We start from the raw sequence: 24,121 nt of genomic DNA, 5'->3' as shown, positions 1-24,121 counted from the left end.
AATGGATTTATTTAAAGGTTTAAAATGTCATAGATTTACAGGATACATGATCTGGCATGAGTGAGTGAGCATGGTGAGTTCAGCTGAGTGAGACTTCATACATGTATGAGAATGGAATCTGCTTAAATTTAGCGGAAATCTGCTTTTTAAAAGATTTTCTGATTGATGACAATATCCACTTTTTCCAACACTCAATTTCCACTCTTTTTTTTCTAGCTTAGGGCCTTAGGGGAGATTGGGGTTAGAATTTGGAACAAAAATGGCTGTAAAGTCCAAATAGGTCTACATGTACATGTAGCAGTGTTGTAGTCAAGGCTCAAACATCCAAGGCCAAGGCCAAGGCTTTAATACCCAAGGCCAAGGCTTCAATAACCAAGGCTGAGGCCAAGGCATGGAAACCCAAGGCCAAGGCCAAGGCCTGAAAACCTCAAGGCCAAGGCCAAGGCATTTCAATTGTACAATATATGGAAAAAAAATAGACAATGCTTTGGCGGCATACATGACACACAGGACCAAATGTATAAAAGGTGTGAGCGAGCAAAATTTTTGACCCTTGTACATTTAAAACGAAAATAATTTCATGATAGATCATGTAGATTTAGACATAAAATTAAAATAAATATATAGTTACCTTTGTACATTTAATTATTGTTCTAGGCGATTCACATTGCAATAATTATTATTACCAAGGTGATCTGATCCTGGCATGCCCATTCTCAACATATGTCTTTCTCCTCTACCTGGGACAGGGGAGGCAGAATGTATTTTTTTTTTGGGGGGGGTCAAAGCCAAAAATGCACAGTATAAGTCAAAATGAGAATTTTGGTGCAGTTCAGCAAAGCTTTTTTAAGTGATTTCTAATTGATAAGACAGATATTTTGATTTAGGCTTTAATTTCCCGCTATAGAAAGCATAGCGAGCAAGTGGTTTTGAAAAAAAAAATCAATTTTGAAGTTGTAAAACTCGACTTTGGGTCAATTATGGTGCTAATCACTGTTAAAAGGGCATCCTTGCGAGATGTTGTAATAAGATGTAATAAGAAATGAAATTTAAGTATTTCGAGCTGTTTTTGTAATCATGAAAAAGGTGTGCATCTTTCTAAACAAATTAACGCGAGCACAAAACACAAACTGAAATTTTTACTGACCAGAAAAGGAAGCTGTTCTGGACTGCATTTAGTGACTCATAAATAGGATACATAACTCACCAATCAAATAATGCGAGCGCAAAGCGCGAGCTTAAAAATTTGTAATATTCCGACCTAAAAACTAGACATTCTAAGCATTTTTTTGTGTAAATTGAATGCGAACCTTACTCAACAATAATTTATGCAAGCACAATCCAAGTTGAAACCTAAAATTTTGCTCTGTATGCCATGCTTGGCCCCTCAAAATTTTTGGCTCATCATGCCATTGATGCCATAGCCCATTTGGAAATGACGAAATTGAAGTTTGTGTTCAACTATACCGAATCTTTTCAGAATATCATTAAGACTTAAAACATTCTTGTTGGTCAAAGAAAATAATACAAGGAAAACCTAATGGAATAGAAATCAACCTTGTTATCATTCTTTAGAGTAAGCTATTTTTAAAGTATGAAAATTGTTGTCAAAATTGCAGTCAGATCTGTTAGAATTATTCCTGTCATAAAATCACTATAATCAGTGGCGTACCGTGGGTCACGGCATTGGGGGGCACCAGCAAAAACTTGGAATTGCCTAGTGAGCGCGGGAAGCGCGCCCAGTTGCCAGGTATACTGACCTAATAGAGATATTTTCATAAGGACAGTGCCAATAAACGGACATGTATCTCATTAGCCAAATAATGCGAGCGCGAAGCGCGAGCTTAAAATTTTTGATATTCAAACCTAAAAAGGGACATTACAATCAATCTTTTTTAATCGTGATACGTACCTGTCTCGCTAAATAATGCGAGCGCAAAGCGCGAACTGAAATTTTTGTAAATATTGACCCCAAACAGGAAGATTTTAAGGACTATATTTTAGGAATCTTTTATCTATTAAGATTATACACATCTCACCATAGTCATCTAATGGGAGTGCCAATAAGCGCTTGCTGATTTTGTTAGAATTACATCTAAACATGCACATAAAGCACTTGTAATCATGATTAACATACCCATCTCACTAATCAAATCTTGCGAGCGCGAAGCGCGAGCTGAAAATTTAGGAAATTCAGACCTAAAGAGGGGCATTTTAAGGCTTGTTTGTAGGAATCCAAGAAGACCTTACGTAGTTCACTAACCAAATGATGCGAGCGCGAAGCGCGAGCTGAATATTTTTGATATTCAGATCAGAAAACATTAATGTCTTCTTTCCCACTACATTTCTCTTCCTTTCTCCCTCTTTTCCTCCTTTTTTTTAGTCAGCCGATGGGGGGGGGGGGGGCACGTGCCCCCATGCCCCCTGTAGTTACGCCACTGACTATAATCCTAATCATAATTATTATCATTATTATTGATATTGTCATTATCCTTATTAGTCATGATTACATCATATTACCAATAAATCATATTAATTTTCATCACTTCTCTTTGTTACATAATTATGTGATGATAATTGCAATTGATGGCACTGCTAAGTACACTTACTGCTTCTGCTGCTGCTGACTGGTAGCAACGTTCTCGCCAGGTTCACTCTGACGGTTGTCGGCGCGAAGCGACGAAAGCCGCGCAGCGGCCTCCGTGCGTGCTTCGCACGCACGGGGGGAGGGTTCAGGAGGGGGGTGTCCCCCCTCCCTCGCGAAAGCGCGGTAGCTATCGAAAATATCAATATCGACGAGCTTAGATTGCTGCTAAATGCACCACATTTTATGTCTGTTTAATGCTTCTCCGGCCACACAGCCGTAACAGTTGCGCGAATTGCGATTGAAGCAGAAAGGCAATTACCGGTACTGATATCTTAAAAAGGTGAAAGGAAATGTCAATCTCATTTTATACTTACAATTAATTGATTTATTCACATTGATGGCATCGATAAATTAAGTCCATTATTTCAATGTTTAGATCGCTTCATCATTGTAAAAGTGCGATTAATTTTGTAAATGCGTGTTGCTTATTATGTCAATGACCGACTAAATCTACGGACCGCATGCATGCGTAGCCCTTTGAGCTTGCACCGCGTCACGCCCTTACGAAATCCAAAGATTGTTCCAACTTTATTTGGATGTCTCGGAAGATTTCTTCCGAGGCTTTCAAATAATGGACATCGGTATTCATGAGACGGGGTCCCCAATTAACTAATATAGTTTGCATGAATGTTTTTTTTTATTCAGATACTCACTGAAACTAACTCTCATAAGATTTCTGTTGATGATGTTTACTCTTATAATCTTTTATCAAGATTCTTTTATCACTGTCAATTATTGCTGTGTTTGTTCGTTACTCACCTATAAAATAATGAATGTGCTCATCAAGAGCGTGAGGAATATTTTTAGTCATTCATAAAACTTTAATATTACGATTTTGTTATCAATTGCGATTTATAATGTTTTGAAAGTATAGGTTAATTGATAGGAAAAATATTTTTAGGTAATACAATATGTAGGCCTACAAATACAGCGTATGTGAAAGAGAGGGGAAGAGGGGGGGGGGGGGTTGTAGATGTTCGACGGGAGAGAGCGATGGGGGAGGGGCCGTGGCCTGGACAATGACAAGGGGATGTTGAGATCGTGTGTGTGGGATTGGTGAAGAAGTCAATATTCAAAGCGAATATATTTTTTTAGAATTCTACTGATGATGATGGCTGAATAATCTTTCTTTACATGTATATTTTGGTGATTTTAAATTCTAAAAATATTTTCTTGCATCATGAGTGGGAAGATCGAGGTACGTGATTCAATAAATTGCATCACAATATCACTTTAGGTGTAGTTTTAAATTTACAGAAATTCACGTTTTAACAGTATTAAAATAAAAAGATTTTCTTAATTGTATAGCACTCAGCAGCGTATAAAACGGGCCAACATTGAATTAATCCCAAAATACATCATCATGAATGCTCAAGAAACCTCGATATCTAAGCAATATTCCTTCAAAGTCAAATAAGCTTTGTCTCGCCTTTGCGTATTTGATCTGACGGTATTTTCCACTCCCCCCCCCCCACACCTCCCATAGATCTAGAATGAAAACCCCAGACAACACAAGTATCAGATTTCTGATGACCATGTGCATGGTTCTCGATCAAGATTGCGCAATTTGTACTTTTCCGTAAACAAAATGGATGGGAGGAGGGTTCGTGAAAGGGGCTAGTCTACGTTTTCAGTCGGTTCTAAAATGTCAAACTACCACAATGCATATTCTTCAGTAAACTATACATGTATTTGAAATAAGGAATAGTTGGATGAAACTAAAAACGTTTGCATTAATTATGACTGGAAAATGTCCATAACTGAATTTTAACCACGACTGGTACTTTTATTAATCATATCGTGCTATCATTGATTTCTTGCCAATAAGGCAAGCCTCCAATTTAAGACTAGCAAACAAACTTCTTCTTTATTAGTACTCTTCCAAAAGAATGAGGAAAGCTGGAACGTTATTTTCTCAATATGGAAGAGATAAACAACTCGGGGGGGGGGGGGGTAACTCTGAAATAAAGTGTATACAAGGATATGAAATTAAAAAATATATAGCATGTGAAGTGAAAACAGATTTAAAGAAATAAGAATAAAAGTGGCAAAATATGTCATGCTAAATATATTGTTCAATTATATAGTATCCTGTTCCAAACTCTATTAATAAAAGAAGTACAACTTGTTAGAACAGAAATAAAGAAAAATAGTAGAGGAATATTCATGAAGAATATTTGAGGTCACGAAATCAGCTGGTTCGCACTCAAACAACAGGTTAAAAGGTCACACACGGTGGCACACATTCCAGGGGGGGGGATCGGGGAAACCCGTTCAAGCACAATGATTGGCTCAAGCCCAAGATAATGAATACTAATTAGATCACGTGCCATCGGTTTTGGGGCGTCTCGTTCACATTCCAACTCATTTCATGAATATCATCCACTCGCAGTAATTAGGCTAACGACGTTGTAAAGCTAACTGTATAAAAGCACAATGCCGATAGAAAACATAACATCAGTGAAATTGAAAAATTCATCCAACGATATTCAAATTATACTAGCAACTCATTGTGGGCGTAAACAACGAAATACATATCCTCTAAAACGTTCACACAATCCGTACTTAAAATGAATATCTGTGAATGAATTGTCAATCCTCTTTTTTTTAATGTGTGTACTTCTATCGAAATCTATTGAATCACGTAACCCTCCCGACCCAAGGTGGATTTTTCAATCGCCATAAAGACTATGCAGCCACAATGATCAATCACAGTAGACACATCCGTAAATGAATATTAATTTCATTCGCTCCGAACATTGACTTCTTTTCGCCAATCCCCTCCGACCCCCATCATAAAGTCACAAACATCCCATAATTTTCATCTACATTGCCCACGACCACCCCTCCCCCTTTATTCTTTCTTTCTCCTTCAAACAAATCAATTTTTTCAAATAATATTTTATTTTAGATCGTAGTTAAGCAATTGTGCAACAAATTCATAAAGCATTCACCGTGATGATTAAAAACATTTCTCAGGACCGTGACAGGTGCGCTCATTATTCAATTGGCAGGCCATTAGCAATAAAGAACAATACAAATGAAAATACATGTTTATACGTATAATTCACATTAAAAAGATGAGTTGTAATGAAAACAAATGTGAATGATATTAATAAAGATAATTACTTATGAAAATTGTAACAGATTCATTGAATATCTGGAAAAAAAAACATTCAAACTGAATTAGTTTTGGATCCCATCTAATTCTGGAAGACTCGGATCCCCAGATCAAGGATTTTGATGCCATGTGCGATTTGTTTCCTGAATGTGGTCGTTGCGAGCGCTCGTGCGGTGATACAGAACTTGGTAGACACACCGTCGCGAAATTAATCAACACTTTCAAAAGATCGATGTAGAGATCAAGACTTTGGAAATTATGGAGTAAAATCGGAATATAAATGTGAATGAATAAATCATTATGCTGTAAGTAAATGAGTTGGACATTATGTCAATCCATTCCTGGCTTTGGCTTTGTCATTATCAACGTGATCTTTGAATAATTTTCTCAATTCGCTCGATCTACGGGAGTGTCATTAGAGAAGCATTCAATGAATTTATGTAGCCGATGTAGCAAAGGCTGGGACGAGATAAAATTAAAATCCGATCGAATTTTGATATTATTTTTGACACTTTACTTTTGAAAAAGAGAAGTGATAATATCAACTGAAAACTGAAATTCGTAATAACCTAATAATTACATTGCCTAACCCAGTAACCTACGGTACCCCTCTCAACTCACTTTATTTTTTTAGCGTATTTACTACCATTTTAAAGACGTAAATAATGTGAGCAATGCGATACGCAAGCGAGGTAAGCATCTTCGCGCTTGCTTCCCACAAAAGAGATTGGGCCTCGAGTCGAGGTCGTATCGTATAGCGTAGCGTAGTGAGTGAGTCAAAGAAATCCCGGGAAGAAATCTTGGACGAAATAATCGTCAAGTTTATTTTAGGATCTGAAAAGCAGATTAATATATTCATTTTTTGTAGATCTAGGCCTGTTTTACAGTTGTCGGCCACGGTTGTCGGGGAAGTTCACGGTTGTCGGATTTCCCCTGAAAATTTTCAGGGTTGTCGGCGCCCGACAACCGTGACGCGTGGTAGCGAGAACGCTGACTGGTAGTATTTAGTGTCATTAGATGTACAGAACAATTGAAACATTTATAATTACTTGTATAAAACAAATGAAAGTACAAAATACAAAATGCCTTGAAAAGGCCTTGAAAATGCCTTGAAATTTCAAGGCTCAAAATCCTCAAGGCCAAGGCCAAGGCCCTCTCAAGGCCAAGGCTTGAATGTTCAAGGCCAAGGCTTTGAAAAAATAGGCCTTAAGGCGCCTTAAGGCCAAGGCCGAGCATCAAGGCACTACAACATGGACATGTAGGTGTGTATTCAGATTGTTGAACTTTATGTTTACTATTACACTTGATATACAGCCACTCATGTAAGCCGACTGTTAAGGAGAATTTTGAAAGTTATTTTGTGTGTGTTTGATTTTACAAGCCATTATTGTGTATCAGCAATTTCATGTACTTCTGCATCAAATTTATGTGACATTGATCAGATAATTATTTATACAATGTTTTTTTTATTGTAACTCAGTAATGAAATGGATATGGAGGCTGACACTGTATGACATGTAAATACTGTTGTGGCTTTCATGACAAATGTATGATGCCAAGATCTTATTTATACTCATTAGGTAGGGGCAAAGTTGTGAATGATTATAGGAACACACACCTTTAACTGTACTTTGAACTACATGTGTTTACATGTATCTACATGTATACCATATAACAAAGGTCAGAACTGAATGGATGAATGAATGAATGAAAAGGAAAATTATGCTAAGAACTATTGAACATTGTTGTCAAACATGAGATACAAACAAAGTGTGGTGCGTGGTACGGTACGCAATAAAATGCACCTACATACATTTACATGTACTGTACATCAAGCCTTGAAATAAGCACCTGTGAGCCGGTGGCAATTTTTTTTTAATTGCCCCCTGCTCACGGGCTTTTTACAGGAACCGGGGGCAATTTTCTGGAACCAGGGGCAATTTTAAAAAATATATATATAACGGTGAACCACACCACAAATTTGTTTAAAGTAAGCAATTTTTTAATTAGTACATGAATAGCATATGCAAAGTATTAGGCTTATTCAAACATTTAAGAAATCAGATTTAAATGTTTAAGTGTTTTGACACCCTCACTCCACATCCCCTTTACAACCACACACACACACACATGGGCTTATTTATTTTCATCTTTAATGAACCACGATCAATGAACCCCCCCAAAAAAAAAAATCTAAATAAATGAATAAAAAAAAGAGAGAGAGATGGAGAAAGATAGAATTCAGATCAAATAATAAATTTAGAAAAAAAAATAATTTTTAAGGTTTTTTTTTAATGGTTTGAATCACGGGAGTGGGTGAGTGTTTGTGTGTGATTGTGGCTGTGAGGTGCACTTGGATTGCATATAAATTATGTTAAAGAAATTAAGAAACGAAATCAATAAATAACTCAGTCTATTTAAATTCCAGCACATAGCCACAGGCTATATGTACATGTATTGTAGATTCACGTACCTTAAGTTTTTCACAAGTTATTTGAAAACGCAGATCTCCACAGAAAATGCCTTTCATTCTGGGAGAGTCTGAATTCGGTGAAAATGTATTCATTAATAACTTAAATATTCATCACAATGAAAAAATCATTAAGTTTTTTGACAGTTTAAAAAAAATTAACATGAAATCTAAACTCTATCTCAAACGGAAAATCACCATCACTTAGGCCATTACTGATAGAATTCTCACCCAGTCCCAGAGCTCTGGCAGACAACATGAGCTCAAAACTGGCTTGCTAACACCACACTCAAGTTATTATTCATTGTCTGATATTACCCCTCTCTAGGAAAGAAATTAAAAAGCTACAATTCACAACTATAAGCTAAGTTATTTTGGATTATTAAGGCTCCGTTTTGACAAGCAAGGTCGGCGATAGACCAAAAGCTTCAGTCTCTGTATTTTGGTTGTTCCGCTGAACTGCGTTGGCTTACTCACCAATACATAGACTGAAAAGCTTGGAGGCCCGTACGTACAGACAACGTATTTTAGCAGTAACGTTAGATCTAACAGCGGGAACCCGATTTTCCGATCGTTTTTTTGTACATAAAATGTCATATTATGAAAAAGAAATCACATCCATATTTACGAAAAAATGTTTAAAATTCAGAAATATCGTACCTTAGACCTCAGTTACCGCTAATTCTTTTGAAATGATGATCGAAACATCGTCATCTTCGATCCTTTCGTTGGTCAACGTAAGTTGCCATCTTGGATGACGTCATCATCATTACAGACGTATTTACCAGTCGCTACCTATCGCGATTTGTGCCGCTGCTTTGCGCTGCGCTTGGACATATTGATGTGCATGCGTTCGGAACTTGTCGCTCGCATTGATTGGCCAAGATATCGAAAATTTAATCGGAAAGCCTTGATAAAAGCACAACTCGTTGACGGCTGCCATATTTTCCTCTCCGGCAGAAAGTCAAAAAATAAGGAATAACCCGGGGAATAACTCATCGGTAACGTATATTTTCAAAATATTATAAAATGTATATGGTATCAATAGAAAGATTAGAGTCTAACGAAAATAGTGGACCTTCGTCCAAGATTTAAATGTCATTTAGAATCTAAAAGAAGTAACAAATCTGGACAAAACCCGTCCGCCGAATTGTCGGACCAGATTACACATGAAGGCTCGTACTGACACATTGCCGTCGGTAAATGGGGATTGTAGTAAAATGTCAGAAATTGTTGAATAAATCCCCAGAAACGACGGTTATTCCTGTCTAGGTCGGCGACTGTGAGGATAAGACTTACACATCGTATGTGCTGTGAACAGGGATTTATCTCCTGTGCAATTCGAATTACTATATCACAGAATTGTGACATCCCAACTGGCAATGTGTGCATTAGAAATTGCACATGGTGAAGTATGGGAAAACCGCTACCGGAAGAACGCGCGCACATGTATTACAGGAAAAAAAAAAGACGGACGTAGCTCACTTTTTATGGTGCAGAAAAAAAGACGCACTTGGCTATTTTAAACTGGGTTTATCGTAAATTGAAAGTTATTTGATTTTGGCTTTACAGATATTTAAATTACATGTATGATATGGCTTCACTGCTCACTCACGGCGGGCGCAATTACCTGGAAAATATTTGCGCCCGGTTGTCAAAATTTTGATGATTTGGGGGCTTCATGGGTGCAATTGATGGCGTTATGAGCGTGAATTTGCGCTCAGCGCCCGCTTATTTCAAGGCTTGCTGTACATGTAGCATGAAAACCAAAAATACGTCAGGTAATTTAATTTGGCAACTAATTATTAAATATATTGCAGTTAAGATTTTAAACCAAAACATTTACTGTTCCAAATAGCCCTTTCAATATTGTTCCAACTAACCCCAGAGTCCCATGTGACATTTGAAAGCTTACAGCACAAAAAGGGGACTTCACCATGTACATTAATAACTTTGATTTGTAGCTTGGTACAAGTGTCTTAACTTCTCTGAGATAATAAAACATTTCTGAAAGAAAAAAAAATACTCAGAAGGTGAAAAAAGAAACATTCCTTTCTAACTTCACCAGTCTGGATGCACGTGTGTTGTGTACAATACATGTATGGTGGGTGGCTGTTGCTAATGGTAATAAATCAAGGGCAGTATTGCATGAATTTATTTATAGGTGTTAAAGAAAATTACAATGTTTCAACTTAACCCCTGTTCCAACTTCCAACTAACCCCAATCTCCCCTATTCGTCTCATCATCCACTTATGCTGGAGAATTAAATGCATACATTCTGTACATGTAATAAACAAACTTAGTCCTCAGAATCAGCCAAAACAAAATTATACTTGTTCAAGGTTGTTTCTTTTAGTTCAATTGTGTGAATTATTTTAAAATTTACATTTAAGTATGTTGGCAGGTGCATTTATCTAAAGGTGAAGTGTAAAGCTACTGTAAACTATTGATCTTAATTTTCATGCGATACATGTAGTCTTAAATTTTAATATAAGCCCTTGTGGCCTTGTCAGATAAAAACATTTTTATTTTATGAAAAAATGACTTTGAAATTCTTTTTTACATGAGGGAAGCTGCTCGCACAGGTTGCATTACAAAATTATAACTTTTCAAATCCATAAATCTTATGTTAACCCCAAATCAAACTTGTAATTGTTTGCAATCTACAAAAGATTAAAGGTGTTAAATGAGAACACCCCCCCCCCAAAAAAAAAAAATGAAAATCCAGCTAAGCATTAACCCGTAAAATAATGAATGTCAAGAAAGCAATTCTACCATCCATTTCTTGGGATCTACCATAATTGTTGATATGCAATTCAAAATCACAGAATCCCAATTTCATGACATATCTTATTTAGGCCTAAGTCATTTGGCCAGATGCATAAAAGTAGCAATTGCTTCAAGCAAAAGTAATTGATAGCCAAGCAATAGATCATTAGTATTTGCTTTATTTGGTATGCATAACCCTTGGCTTGTGCTCAAACCATTTTCTTGCCTTCATAAAGCGATTGCTAGTGGTTTGAACAATAACAAACAACGTCACACCAGTGCAAAATCTTTCCTTAGATGTAGTGTCAAACTAATCCTTTACAATACATGTAAATGTGTTTCTAATTGATAAATTTATATAGTTGGCATTCAGTTTGTACTTACTACGAAAAAACATGTATGCTACTGTACCAGACCTGCCAACCAGTACGTTTCTGCAATAAAAATACAGCAGTATGTTTTTTCTTTTAAAAAGTTTTAAAAATCCTTATTTATTGAGAAAAATCATCTCTAAATGTCTCTATTTCATAAAACTTACACAAATAATGAAATATGTTTATTAGATCAATGTAATTTCAGGTAACTTTATTTTTTCAATCATTTTGTTAAAACAAGGGTAAGATACATGTATGCAAATTTTTTTCATGTTTTTTTTTCATCTGCAAGAGCAGTGCGCATTTTAGCTTGCATGCAGCTTGAGCGCGGCGATGAGTAAGTGCGCCACTCATTTTATTATGAAATACACTTTTAGGGGAAAAATACGTTTTTTTATGATCACAGAATACAGTTTTTCATTCCAAGAGGTTGGCAGGTCCGCTGTACACCTTGGGGTGTTCTCTGGTGCATAAACATGATTGTAAAATGCAAATGCTGCGATCAAGCAAATGCTCAAGCTGCTCTGGGACACAGCTTGAAAAAATCTAAGCAAATTTACAGGCGAAAGGATCGCTTTATGCATAGTTTTAGCAATAGCTTAATCATTAAGAAAATACTAGCAGGCAGATAGCAATTGCATGAGCTTCTAGCAAAAGCAATTGCTACTTTTTATGCATCTGAAATTCTGAATCATTACATTTATTTATTAAAAAAAAACAGTGCTATTAATAAATGAGCATTTAGGGTTAACTGTTGGGTAAAAAAAAAGTTGCTGAGATTTCACATTTTACACATATCCATGAAATGGCCATCTATTTTCCATATTTCCTAGAAATTTATTTGATTTAGTTGAAAACTATCTAGAAAATATTCACCTCTTTCTTGATCACACACAGTTATTTCAGTCATTTTACTCACAACTTTTATTATAAGTATCTGCTTCCACAAGTATAACACAAAGAATATTTATGAATAAATATTTGGCAAACTTTGGCCTCGGATCAAACGCCACATGCCATTGCTTTGGACAAAAGAAATTCACATTTAGATAATATTTTGCCTGCAATCTTATATGATAATTCTAAATTTCTTTTGCTAACGGCACTATTGGCCAGGTGCATTCATTAGTTGTACTTTCCACTAAGACTCACAGTAAATAGGAACAAGTGGAAATATACATGATAATTTTTGTGTCACATTTCATGATATAGATTTGATAAAGATGGTAAATATTCAATATTTATTCGATTTATTCAATGGGAAGGAAAGACTTGGATGAGGGTAACTGGTATTATCACTCTTTGTGGTGACTGATTTATGAATAATGGACTTTTGTTTTCTGAAACATACGATGTATATATTTCTTTAGTGTCTTGAAAGGCGATGTCTCCTGTAATTGTAAAACCCATCGTTGTTGATTTGTTGCAGTTTCAGTTCATAATATTTCAGTATTGTCATATGAAGAACTATATGGACTGTATGAGTGTATGACCCTTGTTTACATGGATTTTTATATCTTTTCTTGTTCAAACAGAACCTCCATTTTGGTAAATGAACTGAACCAGCCACTGGTAACTCAGGAGTCAACATAGAGCCGTAAAAGTGCATCACCAGGGCTATAGAAAGCAAGCAAATAAAAGCCATCTTCACTTTGATGTCAATTGGATGAGGAATAATGTCTGTGTGATTACAGTTCATCTGCAGTATCGCCATCCAAATTAGGCCATCAGATTACTCCACACTTAGTCATTTTCAAAATAAACGGGTGTACATTGTTGTAGATATGGAAGAAAACATATAGGCCCTCCTTTCTCTAAAGAAGATCAAAGCAATAATAATTCTCTGTTTTTGGTGATTAATCCCAAAGTTTTATTTCTAAGTTGATTATATTACACTGGCTTGCACAAAATGAATTGAAAGTGCTCTTCTACAAATCAGAATAGTTCTCATTTGGTAGGAATCAGATATATCGCCACAGTGGGAAGATTGAATGCAGGATGACGAAACGCTGAAGTCCAGAACCAGTAGAGATGAAATGCTCGTAAAGGAAATAGCTAGTTATCTTCAAAGTGTTGTAACCCTTCTACGATTCAATGTGAGCTGACGTCGATTAAAGCACCGTTCTGCATTCTCTCAACTTCAATACTGCGACAAAATCCTGTCTTCCATATTTTTTTTACAAACTGGTCTGTAGTCCGAAATTAAGATGGGGAGGTAACCAAGGAAGAAGTTGGTTACATTGTGTAGCTGGGTGCATTTCCAGACCGATCCCTTCTCCTGTGCAAGTGAGAAAGAAAGTATTCTTCCTGAAAGACTGATTGTTTAGCCTACAAGCCCAAGGTGATAACTGATTTTTCCTGTGCCCTTCTGCTGTTTCGTTCTTAGGCCAGGAGGTAAGACCAAATTCTGTTTACATTACATTGTTTTTAATCAATTAGTGAAATTCTAACTACATGTACACTGTGCATGGTTGGTTAGTTCAGAGTTGCTAATTTTCCGGATTTTTTCCTTTGCTGAAAAATATTCCGGAAAAAAAAATCGATTGTCAAAGTGAAATCTGTAACAATTTCCCCTCCAAATCTTGTCACGGAGTTCGCTACGGAGAGCGCAATTTCAATTTTGGATGGCCAATTTGCGCAGACGGAAAATTATTAGCGTTGTGCGCAGCATGAAGTTTAGCTGGTACTGTACTTGCACGGTACGCGCGAGCAATACATTGTAGCAGTTGCAAACGCCGCCCTATACCCTGCAGGGATACGGGTGTCAGCGCTATCCCAGTCGGGCGATCGCCCGGTAGAACCGCTCGAAGCACGGCCCGGTGTGGCTGCAATTGCCTGCCGCTGCGTGAGTGATTGGTTGTCTGCCGCGGGATTTCAGCTGAAAACCTATTTGCTACCATGAAATATGTGTTCTCTGGTGCGTATTCATCAATTCATATGTGTGAACTATCCATCATTTTGATAGAAATTGTGATTTATGGATTTTCAATAGTATAGGATTGTCTTGTTGATGAGTACAGTGAGTGAAAAAGGGCACCCCAGCTGCTACACACACCCGTCCCGAGTCGCACCCATTGGCCGCAGCATATTAACCCGCAGCAGGTTAACCCGTACCGTAATGAGTACGGGTTACATGATTTTTTTTTTTTGAGCACCTTTCTTGCCTATGATATGAAGTTTATTATGTCATTAATTATTTGTTATGTACTACTGTAGATTAATGATTTCAGCCCTCTAAAGAATAAGAAAACGTTTCAGCTTCAGGGGGCTTCGCCCTTGACCCCGCCAGGGGCCCTGGGCGGGCCCCTAGACCCCCGGCCTGGGTTTTCAGGATTTTTTTGAGCTATCAGTTAGCATCTCTGGTTAGTTGCACGGTGGAAGTCTATTGCGTCTTTCACTTTTGATTACGTTTTGTAACACATAGTACATTTTTTAGGTGACATTGCAATTGTATGTCAAATTTCATTTTGGTGTTCAATATTTTTCATACAGAGCAAAATATTGTTGTCTGCATTTTTTTTCCGTTTCTGTTTAAATGCTTCCCACACCAAGATAGTATGCGAAGTATTGTTGGGTTGTCTTGATGGTGTTTCATATAAAGGCTACTCATAAGTTACAAGTGACTTTGAGCATGACTTGTGGCACTTTTTTGTGCTACATGAAGTATACACATACCTGAGAACATATCATAGTTGTTTGTTAAAGGTCAAGTCCACCCCAGAAAAATGTTGATTTGAATCAAACAAACATAACGCTGTAAATTTCATTGAAATTGGATGTAAAATGGTAAAGTTATGACATTTTTAAGTTTCGCTTATTTTTCACAAAACAGTGATGTTGGAAGCATTTGTTAAAATGGCATAGGGCCTTTGAATCCCTGTACAAAGGCACTACTATAACTGCCTTTTCCAGTGGCTTTTTGCATTCCCCAGAATCCCACAGTTTTATATGTTATGGACATGAAGTTTGGCAATGAAAAGACACTTGCAGGATTCTTGCATGAAAGATGCGGCTGTTATTTTTTGCATTGACCTATTATCAGTACACTAATGTAACTTTAAAATGATATACATTTTGGATTGTTTTTACATGAATGCTATTGACTGCCAAGTTTTGATCATGTTCTTATTCGTGGGACCAGCATGGTATGCCAGTGAACCATGTTTTGATGTGGTTTTTATCTAGTGTTGTCAGTCGGTCCGGGATCGGGATGAATTCCCGGCGGTCTGAGGCTCCGAGACGGTTCCGAGATGGTTCCGGGATCAATCAACTTAGACCGTATCCCGGCAGGAAAATAAAATCAATAATGGCCAAATTCATGTTGTAATATTTCCCTAATTAGTAATTGTACTTACGAAATACGAGAGAACAATTTAGTTTCAACTGGCTGTGTGCACATGCACCTCGAAATATTACGCAATCTGTACTCGTCGATCGCATGAGCATGCACGCAATCTAGCTTTGCACACGGCTCCGAGAGATCTAAGCAGACAACAATCGTCTACTGTATAGTCTCATGTGCAGACCTCTTTCACCTCAGTTCGTTTTACTGAGTCATTCATTTACCCCATACTTTCGAGTTGAATCTGCTACGATATGTATGGACTAGTGAATTTATCATGAAATAATTTACTAACAATTGACGATGATGATCTATGAGTATTTGCAAATTTAGTCATTTAAAAAAAGTCGCCATTAATTTTGTGATGATTGTATTTGTTGGGGTATTTTTTTGCGAAAGGGTTTGCAAATAACAACTAGACGAATGCGCATCATGTTTCAGCTGGTTAGAGCCGGGATAGAGAGAGAGAGAGAGAAGGGGGGGTTACGGGAAGTGCTTGGTCGTTCACGACTGGGGACCATCTGTCATCTGTTGACTTGATGTTTACAATTGCAAACCAGTCGGTCAAATCATGGAGCTGTTAATAGCTCTATGGTCAAATCATTTCTCCTAGATATATTTCGACTTAAATTATAAAATTGTACCAAAACGCTGTTAGAATTGGCGATGTTTAAAGTGGCGTTGTTTAAACTTTGAAACAACATTGTTTTGAAAGTCATATCATACCCTATATGTTGTAAAAATATGTTGTTAAATGCATCAAACAAATTATCAATGATATTAACAGTTTTAAATGATATCGTTGGAAATTGCAAAAAATATTTAAAAACAAACTGTTTAAAGTTTTAAAAAAATTCTATTGGTTTAATAGTTTAAAAACAGTTGTATATTGACTGGCTTAAACAATGTTTCTTAATATTTAAATAGTTGTTCAAAATATTTTTTTTTACTGTGAATAGTCTGAGTATCTATTCAAATAATGTTTTCTCGATCGAAAGTAATTCATGATTAAAGAAAAAATGAGTTTGTTGTTTTGATGCGAAGTGCCGGCCGCCGGGACTAATCTTGTGTAAATTTCCAAATAAGCTTCTCTGATAAGATAGTATTCACTTTTCTCAGTAGTAGTGATATCAAGGAGATATCTCCTTGGTGATATCATACTGTTCAGAGTTACGAGAGAGGGAGAGAGAGTGAAACTGAAAGTTAAAATTCCGGGCTAGCTAGGGCCACAGGCGCACTGACAAGACATTACGCAATTTGCTTATAACTGTCAACCACGTGCGCACCGACCACAGATCAGTGGCACCGTACCGACACGTGTGTTATTGGACTGTCAGATCAGCAGCTGGGTCGACTCAAACATACATGTAATTCGGGTCATGTCAGTGGTCATTAATGTTTACAGTTTGCGGTGGTGGCACGCTTTGACTGTCTCATCATTATTTTCCCCACGTTTTGAGTGAATGTTTACAATTTGCGGTGGTGGCATGCACACTTTGACCATGGAGCTAACAGTTAATAGTTCTATGCTTTGACTGTCTGGTGCACCGCCAGTGCGCAGTGTTTAAGGCTGGAAATGTAGGTATACACTTTTGGATTGCATTTGTGCGTGGAGATATGTTTCGGGATTCGGGACGAGCCGGGATCCCGATAAGGAAATTTTGAAGTTGCCGGGACGGTTTCGGACCGGGATTTTTTTTCTAGATAACAACACTATTTTTATCTGTAAGATTCCAGTGACTGTCTTTTGATTCATGTTTTGATTCATAGGACCAGTATGGTATGCCAGTGGCTACCATGGCCAACCCTCCTGAGCATGACTTTGCTCCATCTTGGCTCAAAATCCCCAATGACAACCAGGTAAGAATAATTCATTCAACAACGGGGTAGGGCGGCTACATGAAATTGTGTTTTTTTTGTATTATATGTTTTATTGGGTCAACACAGACCAAGTATAAACAAAAATATAACAAATCAAACACAACTATACAAGTAATCATAACATAATAAGAAACATGTACATGTAATGGTATTTATTACATGTATGTAATGGTAAAATTTTCATGTTTTATCATTTCAACAATTTAATTTTGATTAAAAATTACTTTCATGCAGAGAAGTAGATGTTTATTGGTTTCTTTCTCAGTACATGGTGTTAGATGTGTACATGATGTAATATTAAGCAAGTTACAATATATCATGCCTTTATCTATAGGTGACAGAATAAGTTATCACCTTGGGATGTAATTGAACTCTTTATTTTTGTTCTCTTGGTGTTAATAGCTTATAGCGAAACCTCATTCAGACCAAAGAGCAGGCTCTAAGTACCCGTCACACCACCATTCTGATGTGGGTCGCCAGCGTAGCAGACACCCCTCTAACGAGTCGTTCCCTGGCTTTCCACCCCGTCATCCCCCGCAACCACCCAACATTCATGGATACCGCAGCCGAGATGGTAAGTACCAATACTACTGATTGACAGATAGGGAGGGTCTATCAGATAAACATTCTTGTGGAGGTACAGCATTTGTTACTGACTTTTTTCTGTATCTACACATGTAAACCTAATTGTGATAATTCTATGGTGCAATTCTTTCTCAGATGAACTTGTAATTCATGTATGTGTATCTTTACCACAAATTCAAATGTTTTGTTTGACAGAGAAGAGATATCGACCCGGACCCCGCTATCACTCACTAGATGACCCTCTACGCCACTCTGAGCTTCCCAGCGCCTACGCACCCCTCAACCAACATAACGGCTTCCTTCCCCCACCCCCTGCGATGGGCTACTTCCCCTCTTCACTCGACTATGGTTTCCACCCCAAGCGTGGCGGACCACTGCCCCTCCATCACAACCTCAACCGGCTCGACCCCCATGGCTACCACCATGGAGGAAGGGGCTATGGAGGTGGTGATGGGGGGCGTGGTCGCTATAGCGGCGGTGGTGGTGGTGGTAGACATGGGCGCGGTGGAGGTGTGAATAACAAGGCTGGTCCTGAAAATGGGGAATCTAACAGTGTGGAGAACGGAGGAGGGGGAGGAGGAGCTGGAAGTGGAGCAGGAGGAGGAAGTGGTGGAGGAAGAAAAAGCGATGCAGCCAGTGTCAAAGGAGACGAAGGGAAAACCAATGGAGACAAAAGTGCCTTATCAAGTCATGACTTTGTAAGTAGTCTGCTTCTTGCTTAAGTTTTTTTCTATGTTTAAAATATGGAACAAGTAAGCAATTAGAAAAGACTCTGGAGAATCTGCAGAGGAAAAAAAGATGTCTATTATGCAACTTTTTCCTATTCTGTATTAGCCTAAGATCTAGGCGGAGCCACAACTATGTATTTGGGGTAACATTAAATGTAGTGATTCGTCTAATGCAGCAAGGCTCCAGAGAGTACCAAGCAACCACCTTCTATCCACTCTTTAATTTAATATCTTTGGTGTTCTCATTTTATTATGCCCCTCGCAGACGAAGTTTGGTTTCCACGCAATTACTCGAAAAATATTTAATGGATTTTTAAAAAAATTTGGTGTGTTGGTAGATGACCCCAAAATACAGGCTAAGTTTGAATTCGGAGTTTTGCAGGTCAAAGGTCACAGCTCATTAAATATACAAGTTGGTTTCCACATGATTACTTATGAAATATTTAACAGATTAAAAAAACTTGGTGTGTAGGTAGATTACACCAAAATACAGGCTAAATTCGAATTCGGAGTCCTCAGGTCAAAGGTCACAGCTCATTATATATGAGACTTGAAAGGTCTAAATTTGTTCATTATATATTTGTGGTAATGATGACAGCATCATGTAAGAGCATAGAAAATAGATTACAAGTTAAATCTGTGTCCTAAATTAAAAAAAATTATTTGTATTCATTGTAACTGGAATTTTCAGGGGCTCTCATGCAACTTACTAAAAGATATTTGGGTGCATTCCTTTTAGCACCTTGCTAACTCGAGTAGCATTCAATGAGAATATAATACGGAGTCAAATAAAGATTGTTATCATCACCATTATTGCTTTCAGCCTTCATTATCTGGTGATGCTGACCATGACGTCAAAAATGAATCCTCGAAACCTGCTGGAGCATGGGGTAAGTTCATTCATAACAGAAGGTTCATATGTACAAGTTACTATTAAATGATTTGATAGCATAAGACTTGGATCATGGGATGTATTCAATGATGAACATTATTCTCTTTTATAATATGGATCCTAAGAAATATGATTGGTTGAAATCCGTCATGTGGCCATTCATTTATTTCAAATAACGTAATGAGAAAATTTTCCATTGACTGGTTCCATTCACTGGTCATGGGTTTAAGATAAAGATGGTTTATTAATTAACAAGGACTCGCATCACTTTCGTATATCACATATGATAAGATCACTTTGCTCTGGCATGAGAACAGTTACACACATTTGTAACCTTTGAAACAGACCAAATGCCCCTCAGCTATGCATCGGGTATGTTACAATAGTTTCAAAGGTACTTCATTGTTATTCTTACTAAATGCCCTTGATGATGTGTATTATTTGTATATGAATCTTTATTTTCAAACCTTAGTATTTTATGAGTGTTCATTTCAGATATTTCCAATCGAATAATAGATTAAAGCACCAAGTGAAAGGAACTGAAAATTTTATTATGAAACTTTGTATGAACTAGCAACGCTCTTGTTATGATGCCAAGTCTATAGTTTTATGCTCCACAGATCAAAAATCATATTGAGATTAATAAATTTCTGTCATGTTTTACAGAGAAACGGCCAGGCACCTCGAACATCAGCATAGGTGGAAAGAAACTGCAGCTGGTCCAGAAGTCATCGACGGTTAGCGACTTGCCAACCACCAATGGGTCTCAACCAGCTGCAAGCAAAATGTCGCCCTCTGGTGTCAATGGTGTGAGCAACCTGACTTCAGGTAGCAAGACTAGCGGGGTTCAGCAGGCTGTGCAGAACAAGGGTGCTAAGACTGGGCGCGGGGCAGTGCCTCTCTCCTCTGTTAGCTCCAGTGTGTACAAGTCGCTTGTTCCAAAGTCTTCGGCTCCAACCAAGGTATGACGAGTCTGCATTTAATTTATAGATTAACAGACCTCCCAATTTGGAGGAAAGAATCTGAATTTGATGATTCTGAGTTTGTATTTTGTTGTAATTTTCCTCTTTTTCTTTAGTTTTACTATATGCACTCTAGCGGATGCTGTTCCCAAGAACTCTTTTTAGAAGTCAGAGATGAAATGAGGTCTGGTTTGAACTGCTAAAAGTTTTCAATATCACAATCACAATAAAGATTTCTTCTTCCTACCGATGTTTGCATTGTTAATTTGTAATGTTTTGCTATAGATATGATACCTTTACAATATTTTCACTCCATTTATTCATGCATACATATATGTTTTACCCAAGGTTGGATATCATTCATGAGAACAGATTCATGTCAGAATCCAGTATTCTGATAGACCAATATTGAGAACATGAACACATTAAAAACGAAAAAAGAACATGGATTTTCATGTTCCCAACAGCTAAATATATGTATGTAACAAAAATAATTTCTGAATCAAAATGATTGACATGAGAAGTACATGTAGAATTAGATTGTCACACTTCCCTTGCTTCCCTTGCTTTCCATGTTTTTTCTTTATTGTTTTTTTTCATGCAATGACCTTGGTTACTTTTCTGAGATGAAATTCAAAGGAGGATTGCGTTTTTTTTTAACAGTTGTCGTAATCTGTAATGAATTGTTTTTGTGCAGGCCACCACACCCAGGAAAGCCATTGCTAAAGAAGTTGTTATCCGCCCAGCACCGGTCATCAGTAATAAAGACAAATCAGCACTTCCTCCTACGTCATCATCATCTTCTTCACCATCACCGTCATCTTCGATGTCCTCATCGTCATCATCCTCGTCATCCACTTCATCATCAACATCTTTGCCATCTCCTTCGAGCAACGCAGTTTCATCACAACCCTCTTCAAATCCACTAGTGAAAGAGGTATTTTTTTTCTTTTAAATTGTAGTCAAGAAAGATGAAAAGTATAATCCATTCATAGCACACACATACTTTTTATGGTAAATTGGTAATTTGTCTACTGCCAACGCAACCACTCACCACGTGGTTTATTTTCATTTAGTCTATTGCCATTCCGTCCATCAACATTTCGTCTAACAACCATTTGGTCCAATACCCACTTAGTCCAATCATCACTTTGTCTATGACCATTTCATCCATATCCGTTTTATTTTCATTCATTTTGCACAATTAACACTCCAATGTAACAGTCCAGTTAGACCAAATGGCTATTGGACCAACTGCTTATTAACAAAATAGTGAGTGGACGAATTGGCAATTAGACCATGTGGATAATGGATGAAATGATAGTAGATGATTTGGCAATTTGTCAAATTGGCAGGCACTGCTCGGTCGCATATCATCTATAGATACGCAAGATAAAATTTATACACAAGATTGAATTTTAGATTTTATCTGAAAGAAAAAATGTCATTTTAGAATACCAATTTTATTTTCAGAGATAAAATAAAATATTTCAAAGATAAAATGACATCAGAATACCGCCCCTGTTTCTTTCAATATCTGGTTTTCTCATTGATTGGCCCTGGTAAAGTTTATGTACATGAAAAGATCTTTTTTTTATATTCTTGATCACTAATTGAAATGGGCTTTTTTTTAAATTTCGTTATTTTCTCCCACTTTTCTATGCCCAAGATCATCTAGTGTTACAATCAAGAAATTATTTCAAATTTTCCATCTTGCGTTTTATTTGTTTTTTTTGTTTACCCTACAGCAGGGCTCTCCGCGCTCGACCTCTGCCATAGACATTCCTACCCCTCGCATGGTGACGGGGTCAAAGGTCAAGCGGACGGACAAGGTGGATTTTCTGAAGGAGCTTCGTCGCACTGGGAGCGTTGACTCGCCGAGACTACCCCTCAGCAGCGAGCCCTTGGTTAATGGCACTGACCACTACACTAGCAACCACAATGACCAATCCAGTCAATATCACAATTACCACAAGTCTTCCACAAAGCAGTACGAAAAGACGAACTCAACTACCATTTATCAGGTATGAGTTTGCTTATCATTCGTTTCCCCCATGTGGAATGATGATGGTCTTGATGATGATGACGACGATGACAGTGACTATGACGACGATGGTGATGACGATGTTGCCGATGATGATGATATTGATGATGACAGTGATTATGACGACGATGGTGATGATGACAATGTTGCCGATGATAATGATGATATTGATGATGGTCTTGATGATGACAGTGATTATGACGATGTTGCCGATGATAATGATGATATTGCCGAAGGTCTTGATTATGATGATTATGACGATGATGGTGATGATGTTGTTGATTGATGATAATGATGGTTATGGTGGTGTTGATGATGATAATGATGGTGGTTGCTTATCTTCCTGAATGACAATGATGATTATGGGCTGGGTTGTCAGTACCAGGTTTCCTGAAAGAAATAATAAAAGCTAAACTGGTTTAACCATATATTGAAGGGGGAGGGGGGCTTTTTTGCCCCCTTAGATCTCAGCTGTTGATCACGCGATCATGCTAAATAATGACATGCAGTTCACCCACAACATAATATACAAAATTGTACAGCAATTGTTACTAAATTATTGAAAGATATTTTTCATTACAGCAAGTGGTTATGCTTATTAATTCATGCATTTTATTAGAATTTTGCCATAATCCATCAAATAGGACTCCAAATTACTATATTTTTATATGGAAACTCTTTAGGATTTCCATCAGTGTTTGTTCATTCTTGTTTCTAATATAATTGAGTTATTTTATTCCTACAGCAACCAGATCCCTTTGAAGATTTAGATATAGCCGAAGCTAGACAAGATAGTATAATCAACACCCATCTACCCATCACCAAGTGCAATGGCCATTTTGACAATGAAGGCGAGAACGCGGACGTCGACGACAACATTGATCAGGTCACCGAAAATGGCGAAATGGACATGGCCCTCGATGAGCAGAGTCTCTTAGACTGTCAGCCAATGGAGCTTTCCAGTAGCTTAGAAGCAGAAAAGAGGTAGGTAAAAATCCTGCTTAAATAATGATAATGATATATAAATTTATAGAGCGCAGAAACTATTCCATAAAGTATATATTCTACTGTACTTTAGGGGACTCCTAAAATACTTGTTATGAGTTCAATAGTTTGATTGGTAGTTTACGGATGGTGCTTTCCTAACTTTCAGGGGTAAGCTATTCCAGAGCTTGGGGGCTACACAAGCAACTGCTCGATCACGTAGCGTTACTTTTGTTTTGAAGGATGGAATCTGTAAAGGCAGAGGATCCGCTGAACTGCGCAAATTGCGTCCATGATTACTGGGTTTATACCTCAATAATT

At 37.4% G+C, this 24,121-nt stretch overlaps 1 protein-coding gene across 2 annotated transcripts in view; it reads left to right on the top strand.

Moving 5' to 3' along the window:
* LOC121423741 (vasculin-like) overlaps positions 1-24,121 on the top strand; it is a 32,496-nt gene that overhangs the window by 2,302 nt on the left and 6,073 nt on the right. The window contains exons 2-10 of one of the 2 annotated variants that reach the window (XM_041619221.1): positions 12,918-13,776; positions 17,495-17,584; positions 18,008-18,179; positions 18,386-18,888; positions 19,742-19,808; positions 20,477-20,772; positions 21,470-21,709; positions 22,524-22,796; positions 23,562-23,800. In XM_041619221.1, coding sequence (XP_041475155.1) covers positions 17,507-17,584; positions 18,008-18,179; positions 18,386-18,888; positions 19,742-19,808; positions 20,477-20,772; positions 21,470-21,709; positions 22,524-22,796; positions 23,562-23,800 — 1,868 coding nt within the window. In that variant the 5' untranslated portion in view covers positions 12,918-13,776; positions 17,495-17,506. Of the gene's footprint in view, positions 1-12,917; positions 13,777-17,494; positions 17,585-18,007; positions 18,180-18,385; positions 18,889-19,741; positions 19,809-20,476; positions 20,773-21,469; positions 21,710-22,520; positions 22,797-23,561; positions 23,801-24,121 lie in introns of both variants that reach the window. The other variant, XM_041619220.1, reaches the window with a different exon arrangement.

Source organism: Lytechinus variegatus, chromosome 11 (assembly GCF_018143015.1).
Source record: "Lytechinus variegatus isolate NC3 chromosome 11, Lvar_3.0, whole genome shotgun sequence".
Lineage (NCBI taxonomy): Eukaryota > Metazoa > Echinodermata > Echinoidea > Temnopleuroida > Toxopneustidae > Lytechinus > Lytechinus variegatus.
This window is presented reverse-complemented; position numbering and strand designations above follow the sequence as displayed.